This window comes from Pelobates fuscus, chromosome 10 (assembly GCF_036172605.1).
Source record: "Pelobates fuscus isolate aPelFus1 chromosome 10, aPelFus1.pri, whole genome shotgun sequence".
NCBI classification, from domain to species: Eukaryota; Metazoa; Chordata; class Amphibia; order Anura; family Pelobatidae; genus Pelobates; species Pelobates fuscus.
The window spans coordinates 38,938,223-38,963,253 of record NC_086326.1 but is presented as its reverse complement, the minus strand read 5'-3'; the positions used below and the strand labels follow the sequence as shown (position 1 = coordinate 38,963,253).

The following is a 25,031-nucleotide window of genomic DNA, read 5'->3' as shown; positions in this document are numbered from 1 at the left end:
TCATATTAAATTATGTTCCATGCCTAAATATTTGATGTTAAACGAAAGCCCTGTTTCCCTTGAAATAAGTGTGGGTGCACATAATATGAAAGAGATGAATTACGGTTGGACGGACATATAGCGCAAATGCCAGGTTTTGTTTACGTTTTGTTTGGATCACAACTTGTACATTTGGCTGCGGTCTTAAGGGGTTATATAACAAACTATCCCTTAAATGATTTTCATTCAGCAGCATTGCAATGGACATATATTTATGTGAAATGTTGGGCTAGCATACCAACCAGTTACAGAGCTGTTTTAATGCTGAGCAAGAAATGACTTTTCAGGAGATTAATTAATGGTTAAACAGGTGATTGATGTTACTGTAAGGGTTAAAGGATGAAGCCCACGTATCCAGTGATAAATTCATGGTCATATCTTGAACTGGCCGAGAGGTAACAGCAAATAATTGTGTACAGGACCAGGTGTTAGTAATGTGATTTGGAATAGGTTCTAGAATTTTCCTGGGAACTGACATGTGGCTATCTTAGCAGATAAAAAAAAACTTCCGTAAGAAAGCATGTTATTTTTTTTTTTTATTATTTGAATCAGCATTTTGCATAATACTTATTTTTGCAATAGTGTTATTTTTTATGGTATTTTTTTATTTTATTGTTTTCATTTTTTTTTACATTTAATTTGCTTTCTTTTGCTGTCCACTTGTACAATATTCTTTGAATAAATTAATTATTTTTTAAGTCTGTTTTACTAATGAGATTATTATGCATCACAAGGAATGATACATTGTATTTCAACTGCTTTGAACACCTTGCAGGAAAGATAGTGTTAGCAGGGACTGTGGATGATTTTGACATACAGTAGGTACATGTTTTCTTCTTCTCCAGATAAGCAATTTGACGCCCTCTTCTGGTATTAATGAAAATGTCTGATGGTGCTGTCTATGCTGGTGAGGTAGCTCAGTTGGTAAATTCCCTGACTACAAAGCCAGTTCAACATGCAAGATCACAGGTCCAAATCCCCCCTGCAGGGGGATTCAACTTAGCCCTTCATCCTTACAAGGTCGATAAATTGAGTACCATTAAATTGTGTAAAAATAAAATGTGTTACTATTCAGCTGCCGATTTGGTTAATTCTGAGATTGTGTGCTGAAAAGAGCCTTGAGTCCCACTGGGAGAAAGTTGCTATATAAATACTAGTTATTATTTTTAATGAAGGCGATGACTGAAAGCTATTCAGGGCAGGAAGGCTGCTCTGTTTTCTCTGCAATGGCCATACTAACAATTAAAGTCAGAAGAAAATGAAAGTAACTAAACAATATATGTTTACAGGAATATTAAGCTAGTGAGTCATCATCTCCACCAAATTTAGGCCATGACGATTCTCTGGGGTACTGTATCTATTGTGCAAAGTGACTTGCCAGCATCTAGGATCTAAGTCTTATTTGTGTGGGGGATTAGTCAGATATGTAAATAATATAGATTCTTTGTATGGTGAGGGAAAACCCCTTAAGGACACAGCTTCTGGAATAAAAGGGAACCATGGCTGAATATTCCCATCATGTATCCATAAGGGGCTAACCTAGAAGAAAGAAAGAAAGAAAGCGAAAAAAAGAAAGAAAGAAAGAAAGAAAGAATGAAAGAGACAAATAAAGAATTGACAGATAACTCAAGCACTGTGGGAACAGTAAAAGTGATACATGGTTTACTCCACCAGTTGTGTGTGAAGTTCTCCTGCAATCAAGTGATTTATTGTCGCAGCAGAGCTAAGTTTCCTTCACAACTGTAAAGTCATAAAGAGAATATCTACAAGCAAAGGTTTCCGGCTGGTAGATTATAGGATGTTAAAAATGTATCATTACTCAGAACCACATTCCCCCCATTATCCCCTCCCCTTTCTCATTTTACTTTCTCCTGTTACTATCTCTGTCTAAGAGTGGTTCTCTAGGAAGCAGATGTGGTCGACTTGAGGCTGCTACTTGTTCCTTCTGGGAAAGTGAGATAGCAGGACAGGAAACAAGCAAAGGTTTTTTGATGGTAAAGGTAAATATTTCTGTTGCATGATATGGAAAAGTCTATCCAGTAGACGTGGGTAGACACAGGAGACCTGCAGTCTGCCAAGTTCCCAAGCTTGACTTGTAATAATTTAATGTATACTATATGTTCATCTAACACATCTAACCGGCACCTAAGGTCATTTCTAGCCATGATCTCTAGTGATTTAGACTGGCTATCTCTCTCTTGCTTATGTTGCCTTCTCATATATGTGTCTTTAAGAAGAATCTCACTAATAAGGCATTAAGGAAAACTATGAACTTCAACACAGAATTAAGAAGAAACAAGTAAACTGGAGACTAAACTGGACAAGGTTAGTGACTGAAAGCAACATATACATATTGGATCTTCAACAACAAGTTCTTTGCTGAGTAGAGCTATGCACTAACAAGGTGAAAAGCATTAATTTTAACATTGGTTTCAGCAAAAGGGTCGGCATCACTTTTGGCATCATGGAAGAAAGACAAGGGGTGTGTTCATTCTACGTCATACGCAAAACAACAGGGTAAATCTACAGTCCTCCGGCCACACCACTGACAGTTGCTACATGTTCATAGTTCAACTTGTGCTGGGTGATACACCATGATGGATAATTTTGCAAAAGTCTCTATTCTATCATCCCTTGAAAGAATGTGATTAGAAGAGAATTAAATCAATCAAATTTAGAACTCATCTCTCTAAACATATTACAATTGTAGATTTGTGATGTTACACTCGACAGTCAGATTAGAAAGCATTTAGCCAAATATAAATAGTAAGTCTACAGATGGATTTTCCTGTGCATAAGTATCATATTTCCTTTCAAGCTGTCTAAACAACACTGCCACCTAAGGATGAAGAGAAAAACTGCAGGGTATTTTGTTCTTTTTGCAGTGCAGGTGGTGCCTAGTCAAATCTTTTTGTATTAGATTGTAACATTGTGGGGACAGGGGGCACTGTGATACAATCCTATAGGATGCCTTTACAAAAACCTCCTATGAGACTTCAAATGGCTTTATTGAAAACATACAACCATGACTGCAGGTTTGCATGGATATAGACGTGACTTGAAGAATTAGTATACTATAATATGTACTAATGGAAATGGCATTTATTTTTATATACCCTATTCATCTTGCATATCCTGGAATTGAAAAGACACATTTTATGCATTCAAACAGTTTTACATTTAAAGTAAAATATATGAGTTCAATAAATGTAAAGGATACACGTAGTATTTCAAGAAGAAATTACCCCTTTGTTTTGGGGTAATGTAAATATCACTTTGGCTGGATTTGGTTATTTTCCCGCAAGGAATTGTCACTTTTGTTAATGCAAAACTGCTGCTAATTTGGAAAGTGAATCATGCAAATCATTATAGGTAAGTGCCAAAATATTTCAAGCTTTTTACCACTTCTTCCAAATCCTTAAATCCCGGTATTTAAAAGCATTCGGCCATATTTTTTTTATTTTCTAAGTAAAGTGAATCAAATGAAGAACCTATTAGATATATGATATTAGCCAGTATTGCCCTGTAGGAAAAGAGTATCGTATTAATTATGTAACCACACGTCCTGGAAGCAGGGGAATGATACTAGGGTAATGTTAGAGAAACATAACCACTTCAATATATTTAAAATGATAGTTAAAAATACTCTGAATACCTGTAGGGTGTTTTACTTCTTCTTATAATTATTTTCCAGTACTTAGTACCATTTATCTACTCACCTCATCAGGAAAAAGAAAGATATATCTTATACTTTGGGTGATTTATTCTCTAAGGCAGATATATTAGGAAATCTCCGTAGCTGACTGCTGTACTTCAAATTGGGAGTTCTTGATTCATGATTCCTCTATGTGCAATTACCAAGCTTACTTTGGAGAAGGAACAACCCTGGCTGTTATCGGTAGGTATTATCTGTACTAAATTATTGGTAAAGGTCATATTAAATATGTACTGTTACATTAATATACTTTATATATGTTTCCTATGAAGAGGCAATTTTCCGCTTACTTCATAACTCATGTATGCTACACATCAGCAGAGGGTATATTGTTATGATTTAAGGGATTAAACTCTACTGCTCTTGGGCGTTCTTGGTAAATCTGCAATAAGAATACAGGAGTAGAAGTAAGGGCTACTGAGGTTTTCTGAGAGGGCTTCCTCTTTGTGCCAACTCTGCTGCTTACTTCGGAGCTGGGACAGTACTCAAGGTTTTAGGTGAGTGTGAGTAAACAGTAAGTTCAAAATGTAGTCTGACTTTTTATGCACCTGTAGAGCTCTGTGAATGCCCAGAAGTTGGAGTTTGGCACAGGAACGGTTGTCTCAGTACTTGGTAAGACATCGATCTGAATTTTTGGGAAAAGCCAACGTGAAAATATTTGCCAATATATTGAAACTGGGGGGTGATGGACATTATTGCATATTTATAGTTTGGCTTGGGTGGGGACCAGTTCAGATCCTTTGGGCAGAACATAGACTAAGATTTGTTCATAAATGATTTGTTCAAAAATTACCCTTGAATCATACATCCACAGTGGATTGGGTAAGTTTTACACACATGTTCTACCTCTGTGATGGTACGGATAAGCTCTACTTTGGAGAAGGCACCCTGCTTCATGTTCTAGGTAAGTTGAGAACCTCAAAGTAGCACATGGGTATATTATCTTTTCTACCAACTGGGGAATGAGTTGTGAGTGAACTTTGGTTATTTGGTTATTTATTTAGTGCTGTATTAACCATTTCAATAGTTTGGCAATGTTCTTATTAGGCAACAGAACAGCTTTGTCATCAGAAGTATTGTAATCTGTTGTATCAATACATTATCATTAGGACACAATTGATGTACAATCAATGTAAGATGTGGACATAGTGACTGGAGACAGGGGACCATCAGGGCACTGAAAGCGTTAGATCCTTGTTAGGGTAATAAAAACTAAAACAGATCAGATTAGAAGAAGATAGTTAATAGGGCTGTAATTTGGTGATCAAAAACTGGAGACTGCCCTAGAAAGGTGAATATGTTGCAGGGTTAGATTATGTCTGTGTTTTAACATGAGCATTCATAGCTGTAGTTCTGACAAGCTATTTTTTGGAGATGGGACCCATGTGTCAATCTTAGGTAAGTTCTAAACATACTATCATTAAAAGAAGGTATACAATGGTCTATATGTTACGTTAATAAGAAAATAAAAACAACTGGATTTGTATACAGCAAGTATGAAGGACATTTGGTACAGGCAAATTAAACTGGCATTTTGTGAAACTAGAGTTAGTTGTATTTAGTTACATAATCACTAGGATTTAGTATAGCTCGATTTAGCTGTGCTCGGGCTATGCTGTGACTTTTGGAGAAGGGACATTGCTATCTGTACTAGGTAAGTAATGGGATGGAGACTTTGGAATTATTCAGAATACCTTAAATCTCGAATTATCTAACATTAACTCTCTCTGTCCGAGGATGTATATTCAAAGCTTTATGATTAGTAAACATAGCTGTTAATTGTGCTAGGTTAAGGAGTATTACTGTAATTTGCAAACTAGTTGCTGTCACCTGTTCTGTTTATAAATAACTGATATTATTACATATTTGCTAAAAGCCAGATAAACATGAGATGAATAGATGGCAGAATATTTGGATGTTAGATTGAGATTTAGTATAGAGGTTTGAGGCTGTGAGCAGCGAACGACAATATTTTGGATCTGGCACAATCTTGGCTGTTTTAGGTAAGTGAGTGAGATATTCTGTTTGAGTTATCTGATAGCCAGTCTAGAAATATATGCTAAGCTATTAAAGTTCATGGAGCAGACAATCTCTAGAAATTATATAAAGCCATAGGAATAGGTTTAAGTTCACAATCAATACATTCAATCAGTACAGAGATCTTTCTCCAGTTGGTTTTATGTTGGTTACAAGTTCTGCTCAGATGCAGAATAAAATATTATCTTATAGGATTTGGGAAGTTATAAGCTTAGATTGTGTACAAATCTTTGTTTAGTTAATTTACTTCTGCAAATCCCTAACAGAAAAAAAAACAAAAAAACAACATAGATTTAATTGTGCCCCCGGTATACACATTGCCTGTATGGTAGCAAACATCAATATAAAAGGAAATAAATATTTAGACATAATTACACAAACATTGTTTCTTTGAACTGGAATAATTTCTCTAGGAAGTCACACACAAATGTTGTATTATTTGCCATGTCATATAAAAATACTAAAATAGTGTATTTGAGGTCTGCTATATGGTTCTATTTTAGTTATATGATAAAGCAATAATATTAAGCTAAAATCTCCATTTGTAAAGAAAAGCTCTGTAAAGTAACATCTGTCTACTGAAGTAGAGGTACGAGGACAGTTTACAGTGAGGGAAGAAGGTTCTTTTTGTAGTAGAATGTAACATTGTGGGGACAGCACCATGATACAAACTAATGTAAGGTCTTTACATAAACCTGACATATGTATATTGTCCATATATCTCATGTATCTATAGGCTGCTGATGGTGTGAGGAGTTCACATGTTCCCAGGATGGTGTTTGCTGTTCCGGAAATGGTCAGATTGCTATTGAGTCAGAAAGTCTGGGATTTATTGGATACAAACATAGTAGATGTCCAGTTCAGTAGGCTGGCTTTGCTCTGTGGGAAGGGACATTGTTCCCATAGTGGAGTAAATTCCAAGTTAAATGTAAGAGATTTCTTAGTGTGTCACAAACCTCAGCTTTACACTTTGGGGCCGGAACTGTGCTCAGTGTGTTGGGTAAGTGAGTAGATTTTGGGGTGGCATAAGAAGAGGTTTCAATACACCGTTGTAGGGCTGTGTATGGTGGTAATGCAAAGCTTGAATTTGGAGAGGGAACCATATTATCTGTAGTCGGTAAGTTCTGTGTTAATGTTTACCATTTACTATGTATCACACATATTTTCCTGAATTACCCATTGCAATGCCTTTGTCGGTTTGATTGTCAGGTCTTTTCTTAAAGACTTGTATTTCTGTCTAAATGAAAAACATTATCGAAACGGTAACATGCTAATCTAATGTATCTTAATCCTTTGTCTTCTTGGTGTATAGGGGTATTATTTGTGTGAGATGGAAATTAGAGGGTTAAAAATGTCCTACTCAATAATTTAATTTGGAAAGGTGCTTAGGACCAGCGTGTAGAAAGAGGGTTCAATTTATTGTTGGCAGTATCAATCTCCCAGTATCCCATTTCATTCTATATTATTAAGCTTTCAATCTCATTGGAGTTTATCTTTGGAGATACTTTACTCCAGTCTCAATAGGTACATTTATTTCACATCAATAATATACAGTAAGGAGAATATTGTTCTGTTAGGATAGAATCCAATACATGATTGCTGGATTCCCATTAGTAAGATATTTGAAATGCAAGTTAAATGGTTATATACATTGTATATTTAACTAGTGCAATACTCAAGGTAAATGCAATTTAGTCCATCCCGCCAATAAGATATTTAGAGGTTCAATATATAATATTCTGTTGTTGAAGTGGAGATATCAAGGCAGTTTGGAGTTGATCAGTTTTTGTGATGAGGGCAGATTATTATTTTTGTAGTAGAATGTAACATTGTGGGGACAGCACCATGATACAATCTAATGAAAGCTCTTTACATAAACCTGCCATGAGTGTGTAGGGCATGTATCTATATAGTGCTCAATGCCATATGTATGCAGAACATAGACCATCTATCTACAAATGGCTGGGTGTGTGTAGAATTCACTTATCTGCAGATCAGTTGTCTACCAATTGTTCAATAACTGCTTAGAGTGATATTGAATGGGACAATCTGGGATCTACAGAATCCCATCCTGACCAATGTTAAATGATGGCCTTTATATAATTGGAGAGACGTTCTCCACACTGGAGTATATAATAGGTTATCTGTAAGGGATTTCTCACTGTGACCAACACTGCTGCTTACTTTGGATCTGGGACTGTGCTCAGTGTTCTGGGTAAGTACATTTTAATTGGGGAACCGGGAAAGGTTATTATACACTGATGTGGTGCTGTGCTAACAGTGCAAGTAAGCTAGAGTTCGGAGAGGGAACTGTATTATTTGTGACTGGTAAGTTATGTGATATTTTTAATATCTCATCATAGTATCATCTTATATAATTCTAGATGCAAAGCTTGTTTTTAGTGTACATTTTGATTGTCAGCTCTTGTCTCGCAGTTTAGCATTATATGAATCGTCATAAAAAGTCAATGTAAATACTTTATCAGGGCTTCTTAAAAATATCCCAAACTGGAAAAGCTGGTAAAGTTTAGCAGACAGTCCTCAAAACAGCTAGGATAGTATGATGGCATGAAATATATTTTTCAGAATAATGAGAATGTGCTTTAAAAATTCTGTGAAAAGCATTATTCATATTTATTAATCTAACATTAAATTAAGCAATCTAGAAACCTCAGAACATTTTAAGTTTATTAAATACTGATATTATTAAAGATTTGCTTAAAACACAATGGTCCACCAAAAAATGAGCTTAATAGATGGCAGAATGTTTGGATGTTAGATAGTAAGACAGAGATTCAGTATAGAGGTTTGAGGCTGTGACCAGCGAAAGACAATATTTTGGATCTGGCACAATCTTGGCTGTTTTAGGTAAGCGAGTAGCAAATTCTGTTTGTGCTATTTTATAGCCATTCTAGAAGCATGTTAAGCTATGAAAGTTAATGGAGCAGACAATCACTATAAATTAAATAAAACCATAAAAATAACTTTAAATTCCCAATTGATGCATTCATAAAGCCTGCATTTAGTTTTAACATTTGGAGAAAAATCTCTGTTACAAAGTTCTGCTAAAATACAGAATAAAACAATATTATCAAGTTTAGATTGTGTACAAATATAATGCTGTTTGGTTGACTTGCTTCAGGAAATCCTTAACAGAAAAAAATCCAAACATAAATTGAATTGTGCCTTGGTACACACATTTATGGTAGCAAACAACAATTTAAAAGGGAATTAAATACTTAAACATAATTTATTTTAACTGGAAAAATGTATCTATGAAATTATATACACACAAATGTTATATTAATTTGCAAGGTATATATAAATACTAAAATAGTGTACTTGAGGTTGTTATACAGTTCTATATTTGTTTTATTATATAACAATATGATTAATCTAAAATCTCCATTTGTAAAGAAAAGCTCTGTAAAGTAACAAATGTTTATTGAAGTGGAGGTACGAGGACAGTTTGCAGTGAGGGAAGAATGTTCTTTTTGTAGTAGAATGTAACATTGTGGGGACAGCACCATGATGCGAACTAATGTAAGGTCTTTACATAAACCTGCCATATGTATGTAAGGCATATATCTCATGTATCTATTGGCTGCTGATGGTGTGAGGAGTTCACATGTTCCCAGGATGGTGATTACTGTTCTGGAAATGGTCAGATTGTTACTGAGTCAGACAGTTTGAGATTTATTGGATACAAACAGAGTAGATGTTCAGTTCTGAAGGTTGGCTTTGCCCTGTAGGAAGGGTCATTGTTCTCCTAGTGGGATACATTCCAGGTTATATGTAAAGGATTTCATACTGTGTCAACAACCTCAGCTTTATACTTTGGGGCTGGAACTGTGCTCAGTGTGTTGGGTAAGTGAGTAGATTTTGGGGTGAACAGTGAGAGGTTTTAATACACTGTTGTAAGGCTGTGAATACTGGTAACACAAAGCTTGAGTTTGGAGAGGGAACCATATTATCTGTAGTCGGTAAGTTCTGTAATAATGTTTACCATTTACTGTGAATATAATCATATACTATATCTAAATTATCATTTGCAATGTTTTAGACAATGTGATTGTTAGGACTATTGATAATGATTTGTGAGGAATTTCTAAATGAAAAACAGTATACAAACAGCAACATGTCTTTATCTAAATGTAGCATGTGTTAATCTAATGTATGTTAACCTTTGCATTCTGGGTGTATGAGTGTATTTATTGAGTGATATAGAAAATAGAAAGTTAAAAATATCCTGCTCAATAAATTTATTTGGAAGGGTGCTTAGGACCAGCGTATAGAAAACTGCAATCAAAAGAGAGTTCAACTTATTTTTGGCAGTATTAATCTCCCTAGACACATATTAATTTTGTATTATTAAGATTTTAGTCTCACTGGGGTCTCTTGTTGGAGAGACTCAACTCCAGGTCTTGCCTTACAGAGTCTTAATAAGTACAATCATCTCATGTCAATAATATACCTTAAGGAGAATATTATTCTGTTAGTATAGGACCCAATCCATCAATTCTGGATTCCCATTAGTGAGATATTTGAAATGAAGATTAAATAATAAATGTATATTTAACCAGTGCAGTACTCAATTTAAATGCAATTTAGTCCATACCACCAATCAGATTCGCAGAGGTTCAATATATAATATTCTGTTGTTGAAGGGGAGATATCAGGGCAGTTTGGAGTTGATCAGTTTTTGTGATGCGGGCAGGTTATTATTTTTGTAGTAGAATGTAACATTGTGGGGACAGCACCATGATACAATCTAATGAAAGCTCTTTACATAAACCTGCCTTGAGTGTATAGGACATAGATCTATATAATGTGCAATGCAATGTGTGTAAACCATAAACCATGTATCTACAGACTGTTGATTGTGTGTGGAGTTCACTTGTTGCTTTTCATGCTGGTATTGAGTGGGACAATCTGGATAATGTCCAGTGTTGAATGGTGGCCTTGTGATATACGTTGAGGGAAGTTCTCCTCACTGGAGTATATTCTGGGTTATCTGTAAGGAATTTCTCACTGTGAATGCTAATGTTGCCTACTTTGGATCTGGGACTGTGCTCAGCGTCCTAGGTAAGTGAGTACATTTTAGTGGGGGGACAGGGAAAGGTTATTATACACTGATGTTGTGCTGTGCTAGCGGTGCAAGCAAGCTAGAGTTTGGAGAGGGGACTGTGTTATTTGTGACTGGTAAGTTATGTGATATATTTAATATCCCATCATAGTATCATCTTATATAAATTCTACATGCTAACTTTGTTTTCAGTGTACCAATTTGATTGCCAGCTCTTATGTCAAAGATGAGCAATAAATGGATTTTCATGCTCTATAACCTTATTCTCTATGCATTATTTAGGTATACTACACTCAGTGACCATAATCCAATAATGTTTTAGGTATCAAACACACTTTAACTGTCTCTTTAAAATAATGTGTTGACCTGTTAGCCCATGTGATAGTAGACATCCCTTATTTGTAATGGATACAAGCTAATAAGAAAAAATATTAAAAAATTACATTGAAATTCGATTTATTTATACGTTTTATAAGTGCCTACACATACTGCTACAAAGTAAATAGAGGAACCTAACCATGATCTTACAATCTAGTCTTTGTACAATAATTTACTCATAGTTAGGGGTGTATAATTCTTTAGCTTAATATCTAAAGGAGATGGTGTGGATGTACATTATAGACCAGTCAATATATTGCATGTTGTTACTATATATACATATATATATATATTCTTTGCATAGAGTTCTTAGCAGAATATTAAGTTTCTCTCTGAAATGGTGTGAGGATAGAAAACTCTTTATTGTAGCAGAGTATAACAATGTGGGACTGGGGGAGCACCATGATTCAATCCAATGCATATGCTTTACAAAAAGCTCCCATGTATCTAGAGGCTGAGTTTTGCCATGTATATGTAGAGCATATAGTACGTTTCCATAGGCTGCTGAGTATGCAGTGAGTTCACTTGTTCCCATGTCCATGCTAGCCCATTTATACTGTAACTGGTCAGGTTAGCATTGAGTGGAACAGTGTGTGATCCATAGAATGTAGCAGAGGAGCTATCCAGTGCTGAACACTGACCCTGTGTTCCAATGAAGGACAGTTCTCACCATTGGGTAAATTCTAGATTTTCTGTAAGGGGTTTTCTCACTGTGACAGGCTCAGCTCAATACTTTGGCGATGGTACTGTCCTCAGCGTGCTAGGTAAGTGATTGCTTTTTAGGATGGCAGTATGGGGAGGTTATTATACACTAATATATGGCTGTGAATACTGGTAACAAGCTAGACTTTGGACCAGGGACTATATTATCGGTGATTGGTAAGTTGAAGGTTAATTGTTGCCACTTACTTCAATTCGTATATAGTGTAGGCTCAGGTTTTGCTTACAGTTTTTGTGTCTACCTTAATTACAGAAGCTATACCAGTTTTATTTTTTTTATGTATATTAACCTTAGTGCTTAGTGACAAACAATAAAATGCTTCAGTCGACTAAATAATAAGCCTTATGAACTGTATTCAGAAACTTGACAAAAATAGTAATTCAGTTAACATAGGTAATCTTAACAGGGTAAATCCAAGGTAAATTCATTGTGAATTTCAAATTAAGGTGAAAATAGCTTTCCCATAGTTTTGAATAGTATATGGACTTAATCATTTGCTTATGGTGATAATTGTTGTGTTTGGGGGAGATGTAGTATTGTGAACTCTCTGGAGAGACTCTACTCCCTGGAGACCTCTTATTAGATCGTCTATCTTTTTTTAACCATATGTGGAAGATTTTATACATAATACTTTTTGTGTAATGGAGATATATAACATATGTTTTTATTCATGTGAGTTTGATTGATTTACATCAGAGAGATGTATTTATTAAGCAGTCAATAACAGGAAATGGAAAACAAACATTCAAAATTAAGACTAAAAATCCAGGGTAGCTATTTTTCAAACTTGACTTTTTTTTGACACATATTTGGATATAAATTAAAATCCCATCATACAGAAGACCATACAACTAGCTCTTTGAAACAAGTACAACTAGTGATTTATGACTCGGTCGCATATGTTAAGTTTATGGAAAAAAATAAATAAAATGACATCAGGTCTTGAATTCATCAAAAAGTTATTTTAATAACAGAAAAATGTCTCATGTATTTTTTATATAATATGCTTACAGTGGAAATAGTTATTAAAATGTTTAATATCGCTACTCCAAAAATACGTATTGGTGAATTTTAATATTCACACTCTGAAAATACATATCACATTGTATAAATGAATGCCTATACGTCTTAATTAAACTGTGCAATATAATAATAGCCCAGATATATTTTTTGGTCAGTTAAAAACCTGCCTAATAATGCACATTATTTGTACATTATTAGGCAGATTTTTCACAAACCAAAAAATATATCTGGGCTATTATTATATTGCACAGTTTAATTAAGACGTATAGGCATTCATTTATACAATGTGATATGTATTTCCAGAGTGTGAATATTAAAATTCATGGTATATTGGTATATCAGTAAACTGTAAAAAGAGTTTCTGGGGTTTTACTAAGCAACAATTTGTGGTGAGTTGCCAACTGACTTACAAAATATCGGCTAAAATATCTAAGTTGGAAAAAAAATTAATTTCACCCTAATTGGAGATTTTTGTTAACAGTAATTGTAACCTACATTTTACAGGTTGTTAAATTGTTTAGTGAATATATATATATATATATATATATATATATATATATATATATATATATATATATATATATATATATATATTATAGATACACACACATATATACATAAAGAAATAAAGAGTCCTTGGAGTGCATCTCTTTATTTCTTTATATATTTTCAACGTGGGATTGCACCCAGGCTAAACTGGGTGAGTGCGAAGAAATACTTTTTGAATATATATATATATATATATATATATATATATATATATATATATATTTGTTCTGTAATATAGCAAAACTTTATTTATTAGTGATGTTCTCTCTTTATATCCAATCTCCTTCATAGGCATCCACAGCACATTGTATTACTGTGTGAACCCGAAGGAACGTGTTTGCTTTTCTTTTATATAAGTTGAGCATTCGTTGAATATGGAATCATAAGGGCTGCTTACATTTATTTGCAAATGCATACCACATATTTACTGTAGTATGAACCATTGTTTACTGTATTGTGAATAAATAATTAAATATTGTGACTTTTATAGTCTGCCAGATAATGGACAAATACAATATTAGAATAAAATTAAAGTTAGGGACATAATATGTGGACAGGGAACATAATTCTGTTCTACATAAGGGTATATGCAGAAATCCCTGGCACACTACTTGTGTATAAGTATATTACTACTATATTACTATATTACTACTATGATTAGTTATTTAGCAAAGGTTGTTCAATCTTGACAATTTCCTCCTGTTCCCCGGGTCATTACATGATACATCACTGACAGTAACTAACACGCTCACCAAAACTAAACAAAAACAGAAAAGAGAAACAATTCGTAGGAATCTCTGACAATACAGACGCATGTATATCAACATCATCATACCTCTTGCTAATGCTTTTATGGGCTCTAACAGTGGTGGAACATGAACACTAAACATAAAATAAATAAATAATATTAAGACTTTATATAAAAGAAATAAAAATAAAAATTTAAAGAACTTGAGATATCATATATGTTTAATATTAATATAACATAAAATCTTCATAGTATACTGCTAGTAACAGTGGGAAAATATAGCGATTTTTTTTCTGACAGTAAATAGCATAAAAATACTGCAGGACTGTAAATGGAAAAGGCTAAAAGTCTTGTAGAGCGTATCTCAGCATCTGATCTCTACTATTAACAGTAATGAATTAAGCTAACACCAATCATGTACAAAATCTAAAAAAAACAAAACAGTTTCCACATAACAGAAATAGGGATACTGGGGGTATATCTGTCATAATTAGGAATAATACCATTAATTGCTGTAGCATAGGACCAGCATGTCTCTTGAATCCAGAGACTAGATACCACTTTAGTAGAGGGCCTGGATTTTGACAAGGATTGGGTAGTACACACTGTATTGTGACAGTCTTGCCATGTCATCTGTCATAAATGAAGATACATTATTAGTCCTGAACTGGTATTATGTAAGAATATACATTTTAGGGAACTTATTATCCCCAGAAAAACTAGATGTCTTATCATTTTCCGAGAGTGATCCTATCCTAGACAAGTTTCATTACCGATCCAAGATCAGTTACCAAGTTCAGCCATTCGATTTTGGCTTGCTTGTTTTATTTTTAGAATAAATAAATCACTGTTATTTTTCACTTCTTTTTTTATTACATTACATTTTGTACAACTTGTTGTGCGGGTATTTTGTCCCTGATTACAAGTTTTATGTCTTGTGCTACCTATTTATATAGCTCACAAAAATCACTTTTTTTTGTCATCCAAATTAATTAAGTCACTGTTAGTCTGATAGTCAATGGCACCTGTATAACTCCATATGTGCTAATGTCAGTGCTAGTTGCATCTAGCACAGGTACAGGCAACCTGCAGCACTCCAGATGTTTTGGACTACATCTACAATAAAGCTCAAAGCATCATGGGAGATTTAGTTCATAACATCTGGAGTGCCGAAGGTTACCTACCCCTGATCTCGGATATGAAAGAAATAAGCAACTCAGTACATCGGAGTGTGATTTATAAATAAATAAATAGGAATCAATCACCATAGAAACCAATGGCAAGTCTCTCAACATTTAGCCCTTTGAACTGAGAATAGCACACATTTTAACCTGATAAATCTCCCGATCTCCTGTGCAAATTTATAATATTCACTGCAATAGTTTATCCAAGGTTTATACACAGAATACAAAGACATCTAAATGACACATTTATTGAGAGAGCTAATATTTATTACATGCTGTTATTTAGTACTCTTTAAATCCTCATCACTTACAACCTTCCTCTGCTGTCTCCCATCTACTGTACTCCCTACTTCCAAACATCCCTCCCATCCTTTCAGGGACATACAGATCATTTGATTCCCTCACTTCCCTCTGTGTGTTTGTCCCTCATCCTTTTAGAGTGTAAACTTATTTGGGCAGGGCCCTTTTCACCTACTTTTTCCGTATGTCATAAAATTTGTTAGAGTTGTTTGTATTGATTTACCTATTGCACATCACTGTAGAATGTATTGACAGTATAAAAAATAATTGCAATTGTAACTGTTTGTTTGGGCTCGCAAAATTTATTATAGGAACAGTAGATAAATTGAGAAATGGGTAATTAAACTTCTCCTTTCTTTCCTTTTCAGAAGCCGGTAAGGTGCGGAAAGAACCCGAGGTAACAATCTTCCCTCCTAACCTACAAGAATTAAAAGATAAGGGCTCTCTATCGCTAGTCTGTGTTGCTAGCGGTTTCTACCCAGAACATGTGTCTATTCGCTGGATGGTAAATGGAGTGGTACGGGTTACTTATGATCAAAACAAGCCAATTTTACACGAAAAGGACACATATTCAATCAGTCGGCGGCTCATTCTGACAAAAGAGGAATATTATACCCCATCAAACATTTTCCGATGTGACGCCAGCTTCCCGGGCTCGGAGAACGTGACAAAAGAGATTAACGGAGAAAAAAGTAAGTGGAAAATGTTTGGTCAAATTCAGTAAATGAAGCAAATTATTGGGGCCCAGGAAGAAAACAAATAATAGTTATCCCAAATTAGACGTAAATCTGTGGGAAGTGTCAGAGTTAGTTATGAGTTATTGAGAGAAGGGAACAAAATAAGAGGTGACATTTATATTTTTATTTTAAACATATATGTGGAAGATGTTATACTTAATCATTTCTATTTAATGTTTAAGACTGTTGACATTAGTATTACCAATGGAAGACTATCATAAAGTGATATTATGATATTTTAACTGATGTAGTTGGAGACAGTCCTGTGAAGGATTCAGCAATTCAGACCACTTAAACAAAAACAGAGATCAGAGCAGGAGACTGGTGAAAAGGGAAAAGCCATGTGATTTAGAAAGTATCAGGAATAAGAGGATGTGGGGACAGTTATAGTATATTCTGTGAAAATATTCTCATGATAACCATATATCTCTTCTTATCTCTTCTCAACAGAGTGCACTGGCGCTACAGGTAAGTCTGAGATGCATGGATGAATAGATGGATGGATAAATGAATACATGGATAGATGGATGAATAGATATATAGATAGATAGATAGATACATGTAGATAGATAGATACCTGTAGATAGGAAATATAGATAGATAGATAGATAGATAGATACCTGTAGATAGATAGATAGATAGATAGATGGACCGGTAGATAGATAGAATGGTAGATAGATAGATAGATAGATAGAAGATAGACAGATAGATTGACTCAGGCCCGGACTGGCCATCGGGCACACCGGGCAAATGCCCGGTGGGCCGCGGTGGCCATGGGCCGAGGCCGGCAGGGAGATCACAGGATCTGCCCTGCCGGTCTTAACAGAGCCGGCACTATCCGAGCACCGGCCCTGCAGTAGTCCATGGCGGGCCGGTGGGGAGATCAGAGATCTCCCTCACTGGCCCACATACAGTATACTGCGGCCGCCGGCGGGGAGAGAGGGAGGGAGCCAGGAGAGGACCCGGCGGAGCTCCTACTTACAGCTCCGCCGGGTTCCTCTCGCGATATTCGGAGCGTTGCCATGGCAACGCTCCGGGTCTCGCGAGAGTGAACTCTAGCCTCACAGGCTAGAGTTCACACCACTGGACCACCAGGGATGGATGCCAGCAGCAGGATTCCCCCTCCCAGGCATAAGGTAAGCAGGGAGGGGGGAAATAATCACACAGGTCACAGCAGCCTCACTTACTCAGACACCCTGCACCCTTAACACACACTGCACCCCTAACACTCACAGCACACACACACACTGCACCCCTAACACTCACAGCACACACACACACACACACACTGCACCCCTAACACTCACAGCACACACACACACACACACTGCACCCCTAACACTCACAGCACACACACACACACACACTGCACCCCTAACACTTACAGCACACACACACTGCACCCCTAACACTCACAGCACACACACACACACACACACTGCACCCCTAACACTCACAGCACACACACACCCTGCACCCCTAACACTCACAGCACACACACACACACACACACTGCACCCCTAACACTCACAGCACACACACACACACTGCACCCCTAACACTCACAGCACACACACACTGCACCCCTAACACTCACAGCACCCTCACTCACACACAAACACACTGCACCCCTGACACTCACAGCACCCCTAACACTCACAGCACCCCTAACACTCACAGCACACACACTGCACCCCTAACACTGTAAAGAAAAAAAGAGCTTTAATCTACATATTTTAACTTTCAGTCCCTTGGAGCAGCCGATAAACACAAAAGGACTAATTATTACCAGACTTTTTCATCAGCCCTCTTCACATTATGTAACTCATATAATTATCTTCCAACCACACATGATCTGTACAGTTTATAAAGGCACCATAACCACTACAGTGTCTGGCGCCAGCAGTCATTTTGGAGTTGCTGCCATGATTTTGTCACAGCCACACCGTTGACTAAAAGTTTTCTACGGGTTGTGCTATTTATTTATTTTTTCTGGTTTTTATTTTTTAATTCTTTATAGATTTTAATTGATCTGCTTTGTGGGACAATAAGCTAACCCGTATGGTGCCACAGGCATAGTATACTGTGTGCCCATGTATACAGCCCTGCTGGAGAAAATACAGAGTGGGCATTGCGTTCATACGGAATATCCCTCGTTATGCCCATGTTTATGTGAACCTCGAGCATCATGGGGCTGCAACCTTGCTTTAGGCAGGACAGTCCTGATTTCATGGTCCTGTCCTGATCTAATTCCCTGGTGGCCCAAATTTGCGTTTTTTGCTTGGTCCCTGTAGGTTAGAGGCCGACTGGGCTGTGGTGCACTAGCCCTGCATGCCTAATGCTGGGAGGACACCCAGCACTGCACCCCTGACACTCACAGCACCCCTAACACTCACAGCACACACACACACACACACACACACTGCACCCCTAACACTCACAGCACACACACACACTGCACCCCTAACACTTACATCACACACACACACTGCACCCCTGACACTCACAGCACACACACACACACACTGCACCCCTGACACTCACAGCACACACACACACTGCACCCCTAACACTCACAGCACACACACAGGCACAAACTGCACTCCTAACACTCACAGCACACATACACACTGCACCCCTAACACTCACAGCACACACACACACACACACTGCACCCCTAACACTCACAGCACACACACACACTGCACCCCTGACACTCACAGCACCCTCACTCACACACACTGCACCCCTGACACTCACAGCTTCCTCACATGCACACACTGCACCCTCACACACAGCTTCCTCACACGCACATAGCACCCTGATGCAAACACAGCACCCGCTCACACACAGCACACACACACTGCACCCATCACACACACAGCACCCTTACCCACATAGCATCCTCATGCAAACACAGCACCCATCACTCACACACACACACACACACACTACACCCATCACACACACTGCACTCCTCTCGCACACACAGTACACCCCTTACACACACCCTCACACACACTGCACAATATGCTTTCCTAGCATTTTTGTCTCCTGGTATCCCAACTATGGAGACACCAGAGACAAATTTCAAGCAAACACAGTGCAAGCATGTTATTAAATTTGCTTGCGCTGTGCAGAACAAATACAGGGTATTTTTCTCATGCCAGAGCTCTTCAGTTTTAGTGGGCCGCTGTAATTAAAAAATGCCCGTGCCAAATTTTCTTCCCAGTCCAGCCCTGGATTGACTGATGGACGGATAGAACAAACAGACTGGTAGACAAACAGACTGGTTTCAGTTTTTGGAATTGACTTTTTACTGATATTTTTAGGATAAAGGAACCAGATAGGTTTTCATGTTAGTGACCGCACGAGGAACTAAGAAGCATTTATCTTTGTCAGATAACTCATGTATATTTTATTTCTTTTCATTTCAGAATTTGTCAGGAGGAAGGTAAATGAAGGGAAGATCTCCTATATTCTAGTGTTGTGTAAAAGTGCATTGTACGGAATTATTGTAGCAGCGGTCATTTTCCGGAAGAAGGTGGGTGTGGTTGGTCCTGATGCAGTTGTACTAAAAGAAAATGCAACAAATATTGTACTGGCACTGGTAAATAGGATGTAGACCACTGGCTCTTAATCTTTTTTGGCAATGATGCAATTTACATAAATGGCAGTAGCTTGGCAAAATATTCTTTAATTTTACAAAGAGCATGATGAGGCATTTGTATATAGTACTATAAGGCAAACATATATTATGCAAAACATTATTATTAGAGTCCTCTTGTTGTCCAAGGGGTCTTCATTATATTGGGGAAAGCAGTGCTGCTGTGAGCAGTTGTTGGGCACTTAATGTGTCTCTTCCAGTGTGGATCCACTAAAATGAAATGAGAACGAAGTTTTAGAACCTGGAAGAGGAGTTAGGAACCACTGGTTAAGACAAAGCCCAGAAATACATGGTCATGATAGTTGCAGGAAATATTTATTTCCATCAAAGTGACTGCAGCAAACTACATTATTAAAAAAAATGGAAAATACTAAAAAATTACAGTACAGAAAATATTACCAGCTGAACATTTAATGAATGCATTAGCTCAATGTTTTTGACTCCAACCTATAAGGTATTATAGAGTTCATAGGGCATTAACCCCTTAAGGACACATGACATGTGTGACACGTCATGATTCCCTTTTATTCCAGAAGTTTGGTCCTTAAGGGGTTAAAGAGTTTGATCTCTTCAAAGCATCATTGGTGTTGTAATTGTTCGGAGCTTAGGCTTGTGATGGGTTGGCAACTGACTTGCAAAATTTAAGACCAGCCACAAAAGGTCTATTTCTGAAAATAGTGATCAACTTTTAGTTCAAGAAAATCCCAAGTTATGTGAGATGTGGATGTTGGACATTTCATTAGACATATATTTTGGTAGTCTGTAGCTTCACTAGTTAAAGATTGTTTTATTTACTGTTTGTATCTCTTTCAGATGATAGGAACTTCCTACTAATCTCTACGTAGAATCAGTGATTGCACAGCAGCTTCAAGACTGAATCTTACCTTTCACATTCAAAATTGAACTGTATCGAAATCTGGCAAAAATGAAGAAATCTTTGTTCTCAGATGACAGAGAATGATGAAATTATATATTATAAATGTATTTTTAGACAGCTCTTTCAATGTAGATAAGAGTATATATGCACTTAGCTCTATTTATTTCTGCATCTAGCTTTCTATAAATGTGTTCTGATTACCTATTAGCCAATAAATTCATATTTTCAGAAATAATGCTTTGCTTTTTGAGTCTGTTCTATTTCTCACAGGTCCATCCAGAAATCCAGATAGTGATATAAGCACTATACGTACACACACTATAATAATGAATCATTTTGGATACATAACATGACAAACGGATCCCTAGGAGCATTTATAAACATGCATGCTCACTGATAGGAGTTTTTATTTTAATGGAGACCACATGCTTCCTATTCCACAATAATTACTTGTGTATTTGTAAATGTCATAGAATGAACACAGTTAACATTGGTAGCCTAGAAGCTGAACACTACACTTCACGTGATGCTCAAAAAGCCTATATTCCAATATTGTTGAATGGGTAAGGCAGTGGCTGAGTGACAGACAACAGAGGGTTGTAGTCAATGGAGTGTATACAAAGCATGGTCTTATCACCAGTGGGGTACCTCAGGGATATGTACTTGGACGCATTCTCTTTAATATTTTTATTAGTGTTATTGCAGAAGGTATTGATGGTAAGGTATGTTTTTTTGCTGATCATACTAACATATGTAACAGGGTTGATGTTCCAGGAGGGACAAACCAAATGGCAAATGATTTAGGTAAACTAGAAAAATGGTCAGAGTTGTGGCAACTGACATTTAATGTGGATAAGTGCAAGATAATGCATCTGGGATATAAAAACCCAAGGTCAAAGTACAGAATATTTGATAGAGCCCTAACCTCAACATCTGAGGAAAGAGATTTAGCGGTAATTATAGCAGATGACTTAAAGGTAGGCAGACAATGTAATAGAGCAGCAGAAAATGCTAGCAGAATGCTTGGTTGTATAGGGAGAGGTATTAGCAGTAGCAAGAGAGAAGTGCTCATGACATTGTACAGAACACTGGTGAGACCTCACTTGGAGTATTGTACGCAGTACTGGTGACCATATCTCTAGAAGGATATTGATACTTTAGAGAGAGTTCAGAGAAGGGCTACTAAACTGGTTCATGGATTGCAGGATAAAACTTACAAGGAAAGGCTAAAGGAACTTAACATGTATAGCTTGGAGGAAAGACGAGGCAGGGGGATATGATAGAAACATTTAAATACAGAAAGGGAATCAACACAGTGAAGGAGGAGACTATATTTAAAAGAAGAAAAACTATCAAAATAAGAGGACATAGTCTTAAATTAGAGGTTTAAAAATAATATCAGGAAGTATTACTTTACTGAGAGGGTAGTGGATGCATGGAATAGCCTTCCAGCTGAAGTGGTAGAGGTTAACACAGTAAAGGAGTTTAAGGATGCCTGGGATAGGCATAAGGCTATCCTAACTATAAGATTGTCCCGATTCGGGAACCTAACACGCTAACAGGTCACAGAAAGTAAAGGGTGCAATACCGGTCCTTAGAATGGCCGGGATATTTACACCTCCCACTGTGATTATGGTACTGTGGCTTTAACGGCGGGTCACGTGACTGACCCCGGCGTTCGCATAAATGTGCGGGCTCCCAGCGTGCAGCTTTATACATGCTGCCGCTGGGAGGCGAGGAGGAGGACGTGAGCGGCGCATGGAGCTGTGAGGACGCCGCTCGCCGACAGGTAGGGGAAGGCGAGACCGAAGGTGGCGAAGGAATGAGGTTGAGTGCTGCAAGTGTATTGCAGCCTCCCCTTACAGCCGCCCGCGGAGCCCTGACATAACCCCCCCCGAGGACCGCCCAGAGGGCGGTAAGCCTAAGGCTTCAAAGGAAACCGTGCATGAAAGGAGCGGATCAAAGAGGGTGCGTTTAAATCAGAGACAGAAACCCAAGACCGCTCCTCAGGGCCGTAACCCTTCCAACCACCAGATACTGCAACCGACCTCGAGAGAAACGAGAATCAAGGAGAGCAGCTATTTCGCACGCGTCACTGGAGACCACGCGGAGGGAAGCGGGACGCCTGAGAGGTCCAGAGAACCGATTACAGAGCAAGGGCTTCAAAAGGGAGGTGTGAAAGGTGTTAGGTATACGCATGAAAGGATGCAAGGCCAGGGAGTAGGACACGGGATTTACCTTACGCAACACCTTATAGGGGCCAAGGAACCTGGGCGCAAACATTATCGAGGGAACCGTGAGGCGGAGATTCTTAGAGGACAACCAAACCCTATCACCCGGGGCATAAGAAGGAGCCGCACACCTACGACGATCAGCAAATCTCTTCTGAGCAGCAGCCACAGGAGAGAGAGCAGCATGGACCTGATCACACATCCTCCGTAAGGAGGTGAGGTGCTCGTCCAAAGCGGGCATTCCCTTGTCGGAGAACACACCGGGAAGGACAGAGGGTTGGAACCCATAAGCTACCATAAAAGGACTAAAGCCAGTGGATGAATGAGTCACGGTATTCCTGGCAAATTCAGCCCAGGGAAGTTGATGAGACCAGTTGTCCTGGTGTGCATTCGTGAAGCAGCGTAAATATAACTCCACAGATTGATTTGCCCGTTCAGCAGCCCCATTAGATTGTGGATCGAGGAAGTGAACGACAAGGAGACCCCCATCTCAGCACAAAAGCCCCTCCAAAACCGAGAGACAAATTGAGGACCACTGTCAGATACGATATCCTGTGGTATACCATGCAAGCGGAACACCTCTTTAGCAAACACCTGAGCCAACTGAACCGCAGAAGGTAGTTTTTTAAGTGGAATAAAGTGTGCCATTTTAGAGAACCTATCAGTTACAGTCAAAATTGCTGTCTGTCCATCAGATGAAGGAAGATCCACAAAAAAGTCCATGGATAAGTGGGTCCATGGTTTCTTGGGTACAGATAGGGGCATTAGGAGTCCCGGGGGTTTAACATTAGGGGACTTGCACTGTGTGCAAACACGACAAGCCTGCACATAATCCACCACGTCTTGTTTAAGTGAGGGCCACCAAAACTGTTGAAGGAGACCCTTGTATGTTTTGGTAACCCCTGGATGACCAGCAGTTTTGGCGGTGTGAAATAAAGCTAACAACTTCTTTCTGTCTTTCTCTTTCACGTATAATCTACCAACAGGTGTCTCAGAGGGTGCTTGTGATTGGTATGTCTTGATACCATCGAGGAAAAGAGACAAAACAACCAAACGGGTAACAGCTATTATCTTAGATGTAGGAATGGGTTCAGGAGCGGAGGCAATCGACTCCAAAGGTTCGTATTGTCAGGAGATAGCATCAGCTTTGACATTACGTATCCAGGCCTATATGTGATAATGTACTGAAAGCATGAAAGAAATAAAGACCATCTGGCTTGACGAGGGAACAACCTTTTAGCATCAGCTATATAGGAGAGATTCTTATGATCAGTTATAACCAGGATTTTGTGTCTAGCTCCCTCTAATAAATATCTCCATTCCTTAAAAGCCATCACAATAGCCAATAGTTCTCTGTTCCCGACGTCGTAATTCTTTTCAGAATCAGACAGCCTTTTAGAAAAGTAACAACAGGGATGGAGGGGTTCGGCATGCGTTTATTATACATTATCCCCCATAGCCAGTAACCTGTGTTTATTATACATTATCCCCCCATAGCCAGTAACCTGTGTTTATTAGACATTATCCCCCCATAGCCAGTAACCTGTGTTTATTATACATTATCCATCCCATAGCCAGTAACCTGTGTTTATTATACATGATCCTTCCATAGCCAGTAACCTATGCTTATTACACTTCCCCCCCCCCCATAGCCAGTAACCTGTGTTTATTATACATTACCCCCATAGTCATTTATCGTTGGACCTAGACAACATGATGTCTTAGGCCGGCCCAGAGAG

The 25,031-nt window shown here is 37.9% G+C and overlaps 1 protein-coding gene across 1 annotated transcript; it reads left to right on the top strand.

Annotated features, from left to right (window-relative positions):
• The first annotated feature begins 4,576 nt into the window (after positions 1-4,576).
• On the top strand, positions 4,577-17,074 carry LOC134575343 (T cell receptor beta chain MC.7.G5-like). Its single transcript, XM_063434622.1, has 3 exons — positions 4,577-4,658; positions 16,149-16,472; positions 16,968-17,074. The coding sequence occupies exons 1-3, from the start codon at positions 4,592-4,594 to the stop codon at positions 17,006-17,008; spliced, it is 432 nt and encodes a 143-aa protein (XP_063290692.1). The 5' UTR covers positions 4,577-4,591; the 3' UTR covers positions 17,009-17,074.
• Positions 17,075-25,031: the final 7,957 nt, after the last annotated feature.

Bases quoted from the DNA above. Each gene is read 5' to 3' on its own strand.
- LOC134575343 (XM_063434622.1), top strand. From the start codon at position 4,592: ATGTTCTACCTCTGTGATGGTACGGATAAGCTCTACTTTGGAGAAGGC. The intron at 4,659-16,148 runs GTAAGTTGAGAA...TTTCCTTTTCAG, and splicing joins CACCCTGCTTCATGTTCTAG to AAGCCGGTAAGGTGCGGAAA. The intron at 16,473-16,967 runs GTAAGTGGAAAA...TCTTCTCAACAG, and splicing joins AGAGATTAACGGAGAAAAAA to AGTGCACTGGCGCTACAGGT.